This window comes from Euprymna scolopes, chromosome 2 (genome assembly GCF_053919585.1).
Source record: "Euprymna scolopes isolate OS-2025 chromosome 2, ASM5391958v1, whole genome shotgun sequence".
Taxonomy (NCBI): domain Eukaryota; kingdom Metazoa; phylum Mollusca; class Cephalopoda; order Sepiida; family Sepiolidae; genus Euprymna; species Euprymna scolopes.
Window position 1 is genome coordinate 25089378 of NC_136483.1, and position 18070 is coordinate 25107447.

At 32.3% G+C, this 18070-nt stretch overlaps 1 protein-coding gene across 1 annotated transcript in view; it reads right to left on the reverse strand.

The window, feature by feature from the left end:
* LOC145241428 (chymotrypsinogen A-like) overlaps positions 1 to 17819 on the reverse strand; it is a 171733-nt gene extending 153914 nt beyond the window's left edge. The window contains exon 1 of the mRNA XM_080104381.1: positions 17724 to 17819. Within this exon, the coding sequence (XP_079960507.1) occupies positions 17724 to 17760 (37 nt within the window). The 5' untranslated portion in view covers positions 17761 to 17819. The remainder of the gene's footprint in view (positions 1 to 17723) is intronic.
* Positions 17820 to 18070: the final 251 nt, after the last annotated feature.

The window sequence follows — 18070 nt, forward strand, 5'->3', positions numbered from 1 at the left end:
GCCTGTTTTAGTTGGCAACCCACCACATTGCACCGGAAGGAAGTTTTACATGCCTTCCCGCAGTCACTTGATCCATAATACAGTGTAGTCTACATTGCATTATAATGAACGTACAGCTGATTTTATGAAATTATTTATAGTCATTGGCTCGAATTAAAGTTTAAAATGCATGGTTTAACTGTGCTCTACACAAGAACATTCATTACGAACGCGTCCCTGCCTTACCAAAGAAACAACCGTTGATTTTATATACCGGCCCCTTTTGCTTGTGCGGTGATAAAAGTTCCAAAATGCACTTATAATGTTAGTCTGTATCAGAGTGTTAACTTTCGTCAAAATTGAACTGTTTTTTTATATTTATTTTTTTCGATTATCAATTTTGATACTCATCAGAGGCATTTCGATGCAAAGAATATTGTGTGAAATTTAAAAAATCGACATGAATCTACATAAAATCTTATAAGAAAATATATTTTAAATATTTTCAGTAATTTACTTTAAAATTCTCAATACATGAGTAAACCAAGATAGTAACTTATAAAAATATATGGGAATGAAACTATACAAAATTTTTTCGCGTTGATCCTCGTTGCAATTTTTCAGGCTAAAATACAGAATATTTGCCTGACGATTTCCTACGAGGATTAAACACGGAAAATTCTGTGTAGTTTAATTGCCTTATATTTTCATAACTTTTTCATAATGTTGGATTTGAAACTGATTATACCGATGTGTTTTTCTGATTTTCTATAACACACACACACACACACACACACACATATATATATATATATATATATATATATATATATATATATGTGTGTGTGTGTGTGTGTGTGTGTGTGTGTGTGTGCAATTATTATGGTGGTGAACTACGAATTGCCAGTACACAATGGTACACCACACCGACAATCATCGCCACTACATGTACGCCTGTTGATTTGTAGGGTCCCTGTTATTGTGTCCATTATGGATTTTTGAATTTCGCCTTTTCAACAACGTTGTTCGATATCGCATGGGTAATAAATTTAGCGTATGAAACTGTAAATATTCGCCCAGTTCTACATAAAGGCATACTGTGCAAAGAAATCTATGCACGAGTTGAAAATATATTTACGGATATATTGTGCACAAACATATCTTTATATAAATAAAAATCAAAAGACCACTTGATGTGTCTATGTGTGCGTGTTTTTCTCGCGACTACGTGACTTCTACAATGACTTAATTTCCTTTTATTTATTTTCCGTTATTCGATTATTTATCGTAATAAAATCGCTTAAAATAGAACGGAAATTTAAATAACATATTCAGTTATGGAAATTTATCGTACTAAGTGAATGCTAGTTCCACGGAAAATGTAAGCTATTTTAATATTTTATTAATAGTTGCTAAAATATAATGTATTTTTTCGTAGCCCCTCGAAATCTTAAAGACGATTCGGAAGCAAGAAAATTATACATTCTTCTATATAGTCCAGTTTTCAGAGCTATCATTTTAAATAAATATTAACCTATTTATTTCTTCATTGGAAATAATTTTTGTTATCTTAATGAACTGTTACAAGCGATCTTACTTATCAGAATATGATACAAGCGGCTGCTCTCTATCGGTATAATATAGCGAATAGAAATTCATTTCTGGCTTCAACATTCTTAAACAAATGAAGTCTTTTCGACTTTGTTTGTTTGCAAGAGTTTTATTCATCGAGATTAAAACGACATTGCCATAAAAACTTTTGTTAAGAAAATCCGATTAAAATCTTCATGAGCAAACTACCTTAAACCTTCAATTCAATTTTGGAAACCCTTTTATTAATATAATTATAATTTTATAAAAACAAGCAAATAGTATGGTTTAAAAATAAAAACAAATAATTAAAATAAAAATATCACCGGACAACTTGAAATAGATACAGATAATTTCCAATAAATGCATCTTTTGTAAGATTTAAATTGATGGCGTTTTCGGCTTGAAATTCTACCCTGTTATGAAGGAGCGGTGAAAAATAATTAACGAATTTGCCATAAAAATTCTCGGGTTCGGCAAAACGCATTTGAAGAATGTCGAAGCTTAAATTGGCCGAAACATTGTAAAATAAGAAGGTGATTACAGCAGTCTGATTAATCCAAAATAATACAAATTATCGATCATCAAAAGATTTTGGAAGTATAATACATTACAGAAACCCTAAATCTTTCTTTTTCTTCATAATCTTAATAATTTAAGTGGCTTTGATTAACGTTTTTGCTTAGATTCTTTTCGACTGCTAAAGATCTTTTAATTGTGCTGTAATTATATAATCCCATTCTGGGACCATGTTAATATGAGATCCGATTTGAAGGTCTTAAACAGTTAAAATATTTTTTCCAAATTTTAGAATTTGCTTATTTTACCTAATTCAGTCATACTTAGCATAATGGAAATGGTGTGGTACAGTAGTTACAGACGCTAAATTTGGTCTCGGCGTGTCGAGTTCAAATTCTGTCGAGGTTAGAGCATAAAATTCGACCAGGTCATGGACGGGGCAGAGAAAAGTAATACATGTTTTAAATGTTGAATATAAATTTAGTGACTTTATTACTAAAGGTAAAATTTCCTTAAGTGCAAAACTGAACTCTTGATTCTTGTTTCTATCAACTATGAGTGTGTAAAAGTCTGAAATAATTGTTAATATATTTTAGCATCGCATGTACTGAAGATTGTGGCATCACGGATAAAGTGCTAAGTGATAGTTTAGAAAAGTTTATCGTGAATTAAATCAAACGTTCAGTTCGAAATAATGTACAAATTTCCGATTTTGACATAAACAATCCCGCGTTTGCAAGACACATCTAAAGGCCAAAGGTCACACTGGCCGATACATCGCGAGAATAGAAATTGATGACAAACAATCCAAATAGTATAAATTATCAATTCTCAAAAGTTTTAGCATCGTTTATAAGAAGTAAAACATTAAGCAGTTCTCGTATCTAGGATGTTACGAGTGTCCATTCCAAAAGCCGTTCTTAACATGAGGAAGTTGGGCTTTGAAGGTTGGTATTGGACATTACCAACAACAGCCGTACTTAAACTTTTTACGAAGATGGGGCGTACTTCCACTGGGCAACGTCGGTTAACGGGTCTTGCTAGTAAGAAATAAATGAATACACCACCTTTACATTAAGAAGATTTTACACGTAATTGTCATAATTACAGTGTTTTAGTTTGGACTTTTTTCTATTTGTAATGAGTCATTAAGAATGCTGCAATAATATAAATCCGTCCTGAGACCATTTTAAAAGACGCCAATATATGCCTTTAATTTAAGACTCGTTTTGAACATCTTAAAATGATTAATTATATTTCAGGTTGATAATACGTTTATTTATATCCTATTCAGATATTCTTTACGTATCATTAGGAAATAAAATGGTACGGTGCATTGGTTACATATGCCAAATGTAATGGCAAGTTTAACTTCTATCGACAATAGGAGATAAATGTTACTAAAACCTTGATAACGTATAAATCCATATCTTCTCCATGCAGCTATATAATAAATAGTAGAGCAAGCTAGATTCTCAGGTCTTAGTTGCGCAACTTGTCTTGGAGAAATTTCAGCTTGCAATGCCATTGTTTCCAATTGATTTGAACTTCTTACCAATACACTCAAGCAATGTTGGTTTAGGAGCGATGCAGTTGAAGACGGCACCCATTGTCTTCCAAAACTGAAAGAGAATTTTTTAAAAAGTATTAGGTTGGTGACTCCAGCATTAATAATGTGAGCTTCAGATTTTTGCCCATCAACCACTGGTCTTATAGGATCTATCAGAGAGAAATGATTTAATAACTGAAAAGACGTTTCCAGCTATACCGTAGCTGGAGATTTTGTGGAGTAGACCTTTATGCTCGTTTTTTATATATACTTGGACGTTAAAAAAAACGACATTTTTTTGCACCAACCTAATGTCATGAAAGTTTAATAAACATGTTTCAGTAGTGCATTCAATGCCCCTGATATTAAGAATACAAAAGTAATGTGACTTAATCATTACAATTTGCATAGAGAAGGAATCATTCTTATCTTAATTTAAATCTAGTGCCAGATAGAACATTGTAAGCACAATTAACAAGGAACACTTTGCTATCATGCAATATCTTGATATCAATGATTACATAAATAAAATAGATAACCCGTATCAAAATATATTACATCTATCTGTATGTAGCCATCGTGGCTTTAGATTCAGTTTAGTTTCAACTATTGAGCTCCCATGTACTATTAGAATATTAATATTTTTAGATAATCCAATTAATGGTTTTACGTAAGAGAAAAGCACAGACACTCGAAAACAGACTTAAATAGTTTCTTAGTTGATCGCGCAATGTTCACATGTGAAAACCATTCGTATTCGTGCATATTTCCGATTTAATAAATATCGACAATAGCCGAATAGTTTAAAGAACAAGATTCTTTTTCGTAAAAGAAAAAAGCTAACTGGCAAGAGAACCACACTAATGTAACGATTCGTTTTCTATCATCCGTTCAGTTCGTTTTCTATGTTGAAATATGCTTTGCTATATATTTGCTGTTTGGAACATTTCCAAGGAGAAAATTCTAAAAACAAGTTTTGATATAAGCATCGATACAGTTGGCTAAAAAGGCGGATATACAGGATACTTTTGGACTCAATCCGCTCGTCTTCTGTACACACACACACACACACACACACACACACACACACACACACACACACACACACACATATATATATAACTTAAAATATTGCAGTATTAAGAATTGATTATATAATGTTAAATTGAATTTTAAAAAAATCCTTAATGCTGCAATATTTTAAGTTATAAATGTATTATATTTTTTACTAGAATATCTTGTTTTTTTTTCTTTTTCAGTTTAAACAACTAGTCCTTTTACTTTTAAGTTTAATCTTAACCGTATTACTTTTCATGCTTGCATTTTTTATGCTATATATATATATATATATATATATTAAGGGGATTAGAACAAGAGTCTAAAGAGCAGAGTTTATTTTAATGTATTAGTAAATGCATTAATACAATTAAAAGAACACAGTGTTCGTTGTAATGTAGATATATAATAAGCTCGATAGCCATAGATATTCTAGAGATATTTTAATGTTGAGTAAAATGATTGATAATTTATAATTAAAATTAAAAATTATGAATCGGTTTCACAAGGAAGAACAAACAAAATCAATAAATTGTACGATCGTTTCAGAAACAATGTTTTTATTGAGACATCTTGCACAATAATTTTATCATTTAATTTTATAAAACAAAGTCTCTTCATCAGCAAAAAGAGTGGGTTCGGGTTTAAAGACACCAAAAATAAAACTAGCATTTTTTAAGTAAGGCAGATATATCTTTTATTCGTCCGACTTTAAAGCCCGTATGTATCATCGTCAATGCATTAATTGGGACGTTAAATGTAGTTTTTGAATTTTTCTGAACGCTTCAACCTCTTTTTGTTTGCGTTAAACAAAACATCTTTTTATTCAACTATTTGCGATACTGTTACTTTCTGCTCACGTTTTAATTGTTGTTTCGTCATTTCTCGAAATATTCTCTTTATTGACTTCCTTGATTTGTTGTATACAATTTATTTTTAAAATATTTGGTTGTTTTTATGAATAGTTTATTTTGAAGGTACGGTGAGTTTTCGTTTCTCTAACATTCTTCAGCTTATATATTTTCTGATTAAAATCGTGGCTGATAAATTTCAAAGTGTAAAACTATTCATTCAGTTCAAACCAAGTAGATCTGAAGTTTTTTTTAGAACGTACGCTTTCAATTTTTAATAGTCTCGTTCTTGTTGTCAGTCACCGTACGTGCTTATTTTAGTTTTTTTTTTGTTTTTTTTGCAAAAAACGGTCTGTTCAGTTTTTTTCCACGTATATAAATTTATAATTGAAAGATCATATCCAGTGTCTATCTGTAATTTCACGGTTGTATAAAATATCTTTACGTAATTGTCATAATTACAGTATTTTATTTATTTTATGTATTCGCGTAAATTCTCGTCAAACTTTACGCTAAATTTTGTATGTCTGGCTCTATTTTTCTATTTTGACAATGCGACATTTTTTGGGAACAAGTTTGCCACAATTTTGACAATTTTTGTTCGAAATGTACAGAACTTGTCCCAATGCTGCTCGGCGCATCGGTAACACGGTTTAGGGAGTAATTTTTCTTGTTTTTGAAAAGTCCGTCTATTTTTCACCTGTGGGTAGCCATTTTTATTTTGGTTTTAATAAAAATAATCATTTGTTTTACACTAAGACGGGACATATTCGTTTTTCTCTTCTTTTGAGTCGTCATTTTTAGAAGTGTACTTTAGTTTTTTGACGTAAGCTACACCCAACTTTGAGTCATTTCTCATGCTTAAACATTTTGGCAATCCTCTGCAAGTTTCTGTAACGTGAGATTATATTCGTTTTCAAGTTTTCCTAGTACTCTTTGTCTCATCTCAGCATTTTTTGTAGACATCAGCCCTTGCGCAAAATGAGATATTTGAAATCATCTGCCGATAATTCCGCTAACTTGAAATCGTCGCAGTGCTTGGTAACAATCGTTAAATAATCTTCGCCGTACCACAGAGCAAAGTTTAAATAACGCCATCTTTTATGAAAAAGAGATGTAATTGGACTAAAGAGTTCTGATTGTAACTTATAGGCACGGTCAAGAAACATAAGAAAAACCAAGGTTTTATTTTTAAACAAATTGCAATCTATTAAAATCCATTATTCTTGAGCAAATCTTTTTCCCAGAAAGACAAAATCCTGAATTTTGAAAAGCAGAACAATATCTTTACTACTATTTTTAACAGAATATGAAATTTTAAATTAAAAAAAAAAATAAAAATAATAAAAATAAAATAAATAACACTATTCACCGCAATTTTGTCTCGATGGATAACACATGTAAATAATTTTAAAAAGGGGTTTGAATCAATTATTTTTTATTTTTGTGTGTCTAAATAAGATTTGCGATGATTTTCTAAAAGAATATGCAAAAATATTGTAACAGAAGTTCATCTTTTATCTCACTCTATAGATTTATTGCTTCGCGAAATTAAAAAATCCGAAGCTTAATGATAGTTTGAAAGTATTACGGTAGCTTTTACAGAACTGAATGAACTTCATTCAGTCCTCTAAATTTCCACGTATTTTTAACATTTGTTTTAACGATTAATGAAGAATCAACTTTATAAGGGTTTAATTGTTTTTTCATAAGCGATATATACGCACGCACGCACGCACACTCACACACACACGCACACACAAACACACACACACACACACACACACACACACACACACACACACACACACACACACATATATATATATATATATATATATAGAGAGAGAGAGAGAGAGAGAGTAAGATGATTGATAATTTATAATTAAAAATTAAAATTAAAAATGAAAAATCGGTTTCATAAGGAAGAACAAACAAATCAATAAATTGTACGATCGTTTCGGAAACGATGTTTTTATTGAGATGGACAATAAGTCTTGGACAATAATTTTATCATATAGTTTTTTGAAACAAAGTCTCCTCATCAGCAAAAATATTGGTTGGTTTTTTTTAAAGACACCAAAAAATAAAACTAGTATTTTTTTTTTTTAGGTAAGGCAGATGTATCTTTTAATGATTCAGCTTCTAAAAGTCGTAAGTATCATCGTCAAAGCATTTGTTTTGGATGGTAAATGTAATTTATCAATGCTATATTATATATAATAATCCTCTTTTAATTAAAATTCGGCCCCGTTAACATGTATATATTCAGATAGATCTTTACCTTAATGGCTATACCCGTGCCCCTTCCCCCCGCTGCTAACTCTGCCTGCTCACTCATGTTTTCTATCATTCACACTGAGGAAGATCGAAGGATCGGTCGAAAATATGTGCTTTTGAAGGAAACATTCTTGTTTTTTTCACAAGACTTTTTGTATTCCTACACGTCAACACACAGGAAATAAATACAGAAAAGATATAAACATTCATATATTTTTCGTATTGATTTTTTATTCATATATATATATATATATATATATATATATATATATATATATATATATATATATATATATATATATACGGAGCTGTAAAAGCATCAGAAAACAATCCTTTTAGGAAATTATTTGAGACAAACATATTTGTATATATTAAATACACACAACATTCTAATATGATTTGTATAGTGCCAATTAAACGGCATGGAACATGCCGATAGGTTGACTAACGTCAGCTGGCTTTCATTTGATTGGTCAACAGCATCCGTTTCTAACACATCAGCTTTTAGCATTTGCAAAACAGTGTGGAGTCTTGACAAAAAAAAGGAACTATGAAGAGTTTCATTTATATTAATAACAAGTATAAAGACACCCATTGATAAAAATACAAAAAAAAAAAAAAGCAAAAAAAAAAGAAAAGCAAGAGAAGACAGTTAAAAACATTTTTTGGAAAGTTGCCATTCGATAAAGATAATGCTGATGCTAATTAAATGACTAATATCGATATTCTGCTATCGATATTTACTCATCCTATCTTAAAATATTACAAAGCCATATATAGATGTGTAACGAGAGTAGGGTGATTGTGTTGCGCCATTCCACCAAATACAGCTATTTTGCTTGTTTCGAAAAATTTGGAACAATAAAACTTTAATAATACTTAGAATCTGACACCAATCTAATTGTTATACTGATATCATCCAAAATACTTAATTAAGGATTATACGATAACACGCACACACACACACACACACCCACACACACACACACATATATATATATATATATATATATATATATATATTTAAATAAGGGAGTAGTCACCAACAATGTGTATTTTTTAACATTATTTTATTATTCCGTGTCTTGGTTTTTCATTGAGAATTATGTTTGGATCATTGTAATAATGTTTTTAAGTCATTGAAAGCGTTTACGCGCGTTTCAGACGGTCTGTGATGCGTCCTCGTCAGAAATTATTTTAAAATGTGTAAAAATAGCGATTTTCGTAGTTAATTTGAAGTTTTTCCAAGGGGTGGAGGCTTGTACGTGTTTATTATTCATTGGTATGCTGAATTTTTATTGCTTTTTTATTGGGCTTGTCCAGGGAGACGATGGCCTAGCTGTAGTCGCTATCTCTTTCTGCTAATGTTTTTTTTCTTTTCCTTTAGGGTGGGGTAGGGTGTGTGTGTGTGTGTGTGCGTGTGTGTGTGTGTGTGCGTGTGTGTGTGTTTATGTGTGTGTGTGCGCGTGTGTGTGCGTGTGTGTGTTTGCTTTTATTGGTTTGGGAATGTGTATATTGTTTTATAGTATTTTGGGGTTATTTGCTTCCTTAGGAAGGCGGCTGTGGTCCGAGGTCGTTACTAATGTGTATGCGGGGGAGGGGGGGGGGGCTGGCTCTTTTGAAATAAGGGTAGGGGTGTTTTCATTCTATTTTAATATATATATATATATATGTATATTCATTAATTAAAAGAAAACAGTGTTCGTTATAATGTAGATATATACATTTAACATCTCAATGAATTCATTGACGATGATACTTACGGGCTTTAAAGGCGGACGATTAAAGGATATATCTGCTTTACTTAAAAAAAAAATGCTTGTTTTGTTTTTGGTGTCTTTAAACACAACCCCACTCTTTTAGCTGATGAAGAGACTTTGTTTTATAAAATCTTATGATAAAATTATTGTCAAGACGTATTGTCTGTCTCAATAAAAACATTATTTCCGAAACGATCGTACAATTTATTGATTTTGTTTGTTCTTCCTTGTGAAACAGATTTTTAATTTTTAATTTTAATTATAAATAATCAATCATTTTACTCAATATATATATATATATATATATATATATATATATATATATATATGTATATATATATACATATACTAGCAAAAGTACCCGTCGTTCACTGGGTTCAAAAACAGCCTACAGAAAATGGACTCTGATTTATAAAAGTATGATAGGTTATAAAAAGGAAGGGTTGTAAAGAGATACCTTCGAATTTGGGAGTATCAAAACCAAAGCAAAATATGATGAAAGTAAAAATAAAATAGAGAACCCCCATAATTTCTGATACCATACCTGTTCACACTGAAATATTTATCACATGATTCTGTTGATCTATATTAAAAAACCTTGTTAAACTTTGTGACATATTTCCATTCTATGGAGGTCAGGTGTGAACGAACACCTCCATAATTTTATTATACCATATTTCTTCAAACTGAAACATAATTATCAAAGTATACTTACGCATATAGATATGAAAAGTCTTTATTAAAGTTTGTGCCTATTTCCATTCTATGGAGGCCAGGCGCGAACGCAGACTCCACAATTTTATTATACCATCCTTATTCAAGTTAAAACATACTTATCAAATTATTATTATGTACATCTATATCAAAAACACTTGTAAACATTTTTTTTTTAATTTTTTATTTCCATACTTTGTGGATCAGGCGCGTACGCAGACCCCACAATTTTAATGAATCATCATTATGCCAGATCAAACATATCCATTCCTGTGTCTCGATACAACTTGTATAATTATATGTGATCAGTTTTCTTTAATAGTTAACCATATAGGAGCCTATTCGTGACCAGACACACACACAGAGACGTTCAGTTATATATATATATATATATATATATATATATATATATATATATATATATATATATATATATAGTAATTTATAAAATATACAGTGAATTTATAAAATATATATGGCGATTAAGCTACACTGAATATTCGGCGTTTCATCCACTAATTTATAAAATATATATGGCGATTAAGCTACTAGACTACACGTGACCCGTTGGGTTAGTATGTTATATTAGCTATGGAATTCCTGTATGAGCGTGACACTTGTGACGTAAAGAAAATATTTTTTTTATATAACAGAAACGGATCACTGAAAAATCTTCCCTATTCATGTAAAGTTACCTATTTTCCGAATAATCTCTCAAAAATCGAAAATTAAACATAATTTTCCAACTAATCGAACGCCAACGAAAGTCATTTACCAGCAAAAACGCACATGAACCTACCGATGAGAAATATATGAATGGAAAACTCATATTAGAATCCTTCAACCAAGTTATAGAAACTTAAAATCTAAAAACAAATAATTAATAAAACCTGAAGCAAAAAAATAAAACCTAAATAAATAAAATAAAATAAAACTAATATTGAAACAGATTAGTAAATGTGTCACCAAATTCACCGTTCTCACACAACTATTTTGTATTTAGAAATGTAAAGAAAAAATAAAAAAAGAAGGAAGGAAGGAAAAGGGACGGATAGAGAGTAGTAGTAGTAGTAGTAGTAGTAGTAGTAGTAGTAGTAGTAGTCTTGGCTTTACTACAACAGTTCCTAAGTTTGGCAACGGGTTAAAGTTGTTTATTTGTAAGAAAATAGCGACAGTATATTTGTAATAAAGAATAGTTGTAAAACACCCCCCATTCTTCCCATGTTAAATAACAATTTCGAAATAATAACGTTAATATTTCAGTGCGCCGATAAAAATCTGCAAAAGAAGCGATTTTTGTTCATTTGTTTAATGTTTATGCGCGCATGCGCAACCGGATGTCGTAAACAGGAAAGTGGGTTACATCACTCGTTACAAGGTCATTTGAGTTTTATAATTATATATATATATATATATATATATATATATATATATATATATATATATATATATATTGATTACGAGGTTAGTTGTTTGTAGTTTTTTATAATAGATAATACATTTTATTTTTTGTTATCATTAGGAGTTACGTATCGACGGATCATATTTTTAAGAATACTTTCATCAGTTTTGGAGTTCTTGTGTAGCTGATTGCGGTAGTATATTTGAATCAAAGACAACATTTCGCAGACAAATAACTTGTTAGAAAAAAAACAATGTAGTTTACCAATTTAACTGTCCATTATGAGAATGTATCTCTAATAATATTAACTACATAGGTTATACTACAAACACATTGTCGCGAAGATTAACTCTCCACTTCTTTGACTCTAGTTTGGTATCGCAACATTTGAGAAAACATGGCTGCCATCATTCGGAATTCCGAAAAATCATGGTAGAAAACACTAAGGTTTTGCCAGGCGAGAAAAATCTTAATAGACTAAAAATACTCGAAGCATTGTATATTAAAAAAACAAAACAAAACAAAAAACGCAGATCAATAATATCAATTACGAATATAGTCGAAATATTTTAAAATGCATAGGATGGCAGATTTTAAATTTTAACTATGTACATATGTAAATATAAAATAAATTAATATACTCTCTATATAACATAAAATAAAATAAAAATAAAAAAATATTAAAAAGTCCACCCACCTAATTCATAATAAGCCACCAACTGACCATGATACTAAAATATGTATATTATATAATTATAAATTAGGAAAATAAAAAAAACATAATTTTTACGACATGCCTGAGGGTGGTAGAGGTATCTCTCTGGAAAGCGCTGGCTATGGATCCAACTTAATTGTTTAATAGTGCTTGAAATTGCGATAAGCGCAGATTCAAGAAGTCTCCGGCGCTGTTTATTTTAAATAAATTTAACAACGAGGAGGTTTCTATAACATAGCGCCATTAATAAGTAAACTTTTATTAAAAGAACATTATTTAACTGTAGACACAGTTTAACTTTCTCACACCATTCAAACACCCCCTGTAATAATTAACACATAATCTCAATCAATAAATTACATAAAAAACACTCATTTCATTTGTGTTACAAACTTATATTTGAATTTCAACAGATATATCTTTTTCCCAATAAGAATATTAACTGCGTTCATAGTTTTAAAATTACATTAACAACTATATGACGTCACTAAAATTTTCTTCTCTTTAACAGCGCCAGCCCTCCCCTCCTTGTTGAATTTCCAACGTCTTTTTCCGTTTCTCTGAAATAGAACTGCGTCACACTGTGCACGTGAAACATTTTCAAATATTTTGTATTGGTATTTTTTTGTTTCTTAATCTCATTCATCCAGAGGAAGTCTCGAAATAAAGACGAAACATTGATGAACATATAATACGGTTTGTTCCTTTTTTTTTCTCTATTTTGTCGGAATACTATTTCCATTATTTTCATCATATATATATATATATATATATATATATATATATATATATATATATATATAGCATTGTCACACCATATTCATGTTATTTTCAATATTTGAAAATATATATTTTTGAGGTTGTATCTAAAGGATGTATTTAGTATTAAATTAAAGTAAGTATTCGTACATTTTCTTACATGGGGATTACCATTTATCAAGGCCCATAGGCCACTGAGGGATAAGGGTTATTGCGTGTACAGTAATCAATGAGATTGTATTGTAGTAATCATTAGTATTGGAGATTTGATAGAGTGTCTTACTTAAGGGGGCGGTTTGTCAGGTTTTTGTTTATGTTGGATTTGAAGACATCCAAGTTATAGTCAGGTGGGACACAGGCAAACGGAAGAGAGTTCGACAGGCGTGCACTTCTGAGAAGAAGCTCTGCTCATGGAATTTACGTTTGGATTTAGGCATAGATAAAGACTGAGGAAAATTATTGACAGTAGTTTCAGCCAGACGGGTGTTTATCGTGAAAGATTGGCGAGGGGGGACGAGAGATTGGAGCTCAGACGAGCACTTGCCATGGAAATAAGGATAAAACAAAGACAGGCTCACAACGTCTCTTCTGTGGGAGAGAGGTTGCAGGGAAGAGAAAAGAGTATATTTTGCACTCTGTCCAGGCAGTATAGACTGTTTTTAGCAGCTCCTGTCCAGATGTGGCAGCAGTCCTCCATCCTTGGACGCACTTGGCTTTTACACAGAAAGAGAATTGCATCAGCAGTGAGATATCTTCTGGAGCGGTAGAAGGATCCCACCATTTTTCCAGCGTCCCTGGCAACAGACCTGATGTACGTGTTCAATTTCAGATCAGGAGAAAAGGTCAAACCCAGAAGCTTGTCAAAACGCGGAGCCTCCCTAAGACGAGAGCCATCCATTTCAATTGATACCAGATGGGAATCAGAGCGTTGATGATGTAAAGATAGAAGCTTGGTTTTAGATGCATTAAAAGTGACCAGCCACATCTTCCCCCACTGTACCATGCACTCAAGATCAGAGGAGACAGAATTAGAGAAAACGTTGTCATTTACGGCCTTTGATGTGTTGCCATAGATGGTCGTGTCATCAGCATTTGATGTGTTGCCATAGATGGTCGTGTCATCAGCATAGATGTAAACGAATGAGTGTTTAAGGAGATAATTGATGTAGATCAGGAAGAGAGTTGGGCCTAGGATGGACCCCTGAGGGACTCCAGCATTAATATTGATGGCCTCTGATTTCTGATCATCAACTACTACTCTTATGAGCCTATCGGAGAGAATTGATTTTATGACCGAGAAAACATTTCCAGTTATAACGTAGCTGGAAATCTTGTGAAGTAGGCCCTTATGCCATACCTTATCGAAGGCCTTTGATATATCAAGAGCAATTGCCCTAGAGAGGAAGCCTTTGTCAAGAGATTCGCTAATCCTATGAGATATAACAGCACATCTGCTCTAGATCTTGCAGAACGGAAACCATATTGCATGTCACTAAGAAGGTTATTTCTGCTGAGGTGGTTGACAACTTCTCTATTTAATATGGATTCCAGCAGCTTACTCATGACACACATGATACTTATTGGTCTGTAGTGAGAGGGAGAGGACTTTGATACAGGGCATACTGATGAGGTTTTCCAGAGTGTTGGGAAGCACTTCTCTTTAACGCAACGCTTAAAGAGTTTTGTAAGTATGGGAGCAAGTTCTAGTTGAAGCTTTTTTAGCACAATGATTGGAATGCCGTCAGGGCCAGTTGCTTTACTGGAATCAAGGTTCTTGATTAGCTTGGCGACCTCACGCACAGATACTTGTATGTTGCATAGCGTGTTGTCTCTTATAGGAGTTGATGGCCTTCGTTGCATAGGGTAGAATTAGTTGCAAAATTTTTGGCAAATAGTCTGGCCTTGTTATATTCTGACGAGATGACCTCAGGTCCATTGATGATAGTTGGGATAGAACGCACGCTTCTATTCAAGATCCTGTTTGCTATTTGCCAGAACTGGTGGGAACCAATCCGATGTCCAGCTACTTTAGATTTAACGGACTGAGCATATAGCTCTCTTGCATGTTTTTACAGTGGTTGCTGGCGGTCCTGAAAGCAACTTTAATCTCAGTACATCTATTATGTTGGTAGCTATGGAAAAAGTGATTTCTGTGCGCGATGGCAGCAGCATATTCAGGGGAGGACCATGGCTGGCTGTTAGGTTTTTGTTGGAATTTTTTGGATGGTATGAATCGGTCTATGCCTATAATTAACCATTCGGTCAGGTCTGATACTATAGAGGACACTTCCTTTTTAAACATGGAATGCAGAGGTAGATCTGATATAAATGTACGGAAGCTATCCCAGTCAGTCATAGAGTATCGATATACATTACGGTGGAGATGTATGTCTGAAGACTTATTACATTTCATTTTTATCTGAACTGATACAACGGAGTGGTCGGAAGATCCCAGAGGAGATAGAATGGAACATGAACATAGCTCAGGGAAAGTTGTGAGGAAAAGGTCTAGAAGGCTTGCATACTGACTGGTAGTATCAGGTACACGGGCGGGTTCATGAACAATCTGAATGAGATCATAGGCAGTGTCAAAATCATCGGTTTTATTTGAGTGGGTCAGCCATTCCACATTATGGACATTATAGTCACCACAAATATGAATGTTAGCTGAAGGGTGAGCAGATAGGATGTGGTCAATTTTCTCAGATATGCTCTTAAGGATAGTAACCCTACTGCTGTGGGGGCGATAGAGAGTAAATATAAATGCAGTGGTGTAAGATAGTGCAACCCCGAAGCACATATAAGGTAAATTAGGGTCTTCTCTGGAGATATCCTTACCACATGGAAAACCATCTTTAATGTAGGCACATATTCCATGCCCATGGCGATCTTGGGGGTCAGATTTAGATGTTAAGTTAGAGTACCCTTTAATTATGAATTCGTCTAGGGAAGTGGTTGGCCCTATGCCAGTTTCCCTTAGAAAGAATATGTCCTGTTTTGTCTCCTGTAATTGTATTTCAACTTCTGGAAAGTTGAAATGTAGACCCCTGACGTTGGAGAAGGAGACCTGGTAGTAGGGGTCTACGTTGGAGGATGGGATTCTATGTTTATTCGTGTCTTGTTCTTGGAGATTTGTCATGTTGAGGTTTTGGGATTTGTGGAGCAGGTCGGTAGACTTAGCTGGAGCAGGACAGAGAGGGAAAGCAAGAGAGAAAAAGACAAGAATTTTTTTTATTATTTAACTTTGTTCAAACACATTCAGCTTCTACCTGAAATCTTTGAGGAACTCTAAACACTATACAAATATATAAATTCTTAGTTTCTCATGTTGTTTGTTCCAATTTTCAGAAATCATAGAACATTCTATGTTTAATGAACTTCTTAACGTTTATTTAAAAAATATATATTTAACCTTTTATGACCTGAATTATGGACGTAGATGATTAAAAAATATTTATTGTTAATTTCAGTTAGTTTAAAGGATAATTATACTATGATTGTCTTCAAACTGGAAAAATTTTGCATTTCATAAACTTACCTTGATTATTAGCCAGAATGCTTGAAAAGTGTGTTCATGCAAGAAACGAAATCTTCCACTCTCATACTGAATGTAAGCAATGGACAGTTGCAATCTGGAGGTATCTGGCATCTATCTAGATACTGAACTAATACGTACAAGGCGAGTTTTAATCAATTCCCACTTTATTTATGCCGTCATATTCATTTATTTACAACTGAACGAATAAGTTCAACCAAGTCATAAAGGTTTAATAATACGAGTTTTGCAATTTGTCATCATAATTTTTAAAACAATGAAAGTTTGGCCGAATTTAATTTCGAGCCAACTAAACATGCGCATAAACAGTTATTATTTTGCTTTGTCTTTAATATGTTGTGACTGGAAAAAAAGAACTGATGGGTCGATTCCAATATTTTTCCAGATTTCGATACAAATATCGATTCTTTTTTTTCCAGATTCCGAACTAATTAGAGATTCGGGTTCTTTTACAATCTTTATATATTTATCTATTCTTTTTTTTAATTCTCGGATTAACGTAAAATCAATGTAATATGCGCGTATATTTTCGCAAACGCACATTTGTGTGTAAAGAATATCTATAAATGCTTGTTTTACTGGTTGCGTAAAATTAATAAATATTTATCATTTTTTCATTAATATTGAAACTCGTAAATTAAGTTTTGAACAAAAGCAAATAAAAAGAAAATAATTAAAAAATAGTTTTCAGCATCGGAAATAAACACACCTTTTATCGAATTTGATACACCAGAAAATTCCAAATTTTTCCTAGTCCGGATCACGATTCTGATTAATCGTCCCGACACTGGAAAAGTCTCACCATACATTCCTGGCAAACTTTAAAAGTAAGACACCGAAAGGTTTCTAGAAGAGAGCTTAAATAACCCTTCCAGTTTTGTCCCTTTCCGATTAGACAGACAAATGGATTCATTATAGCTTGAGATTATGAAAACTTAAAATATCACAGTGTTTGTGTTTACATTGAATAAAAAAATTAAAAAAATGACTTACCCACTAACAGAATAACTGCCAGCAAGTGCGTCTTCATGATTGTTTTGGTGCCGTCAGCTCTTATTTGACTTTAAAAGTTTAAAAGACAATGATTTTTCTTAGTCGAGAGTCTTTCTTATATATATTCATATTTTCAACGCAATAGAAAAGTTCATGTTTGGACATGAACTACCACATTTCACATTAACTAACATTTTTTGTTATGATAAGATTATATACCATCCGCTCTTTGTTACGCGGGAATTACGGTCAGTTGAACATAAAACGTATGCCAAGTGTCTTGATTTAAATATATTGATGTAAATATTGACAAAGAGAGGGATTAGTATTAACATATTGTAAAGAAC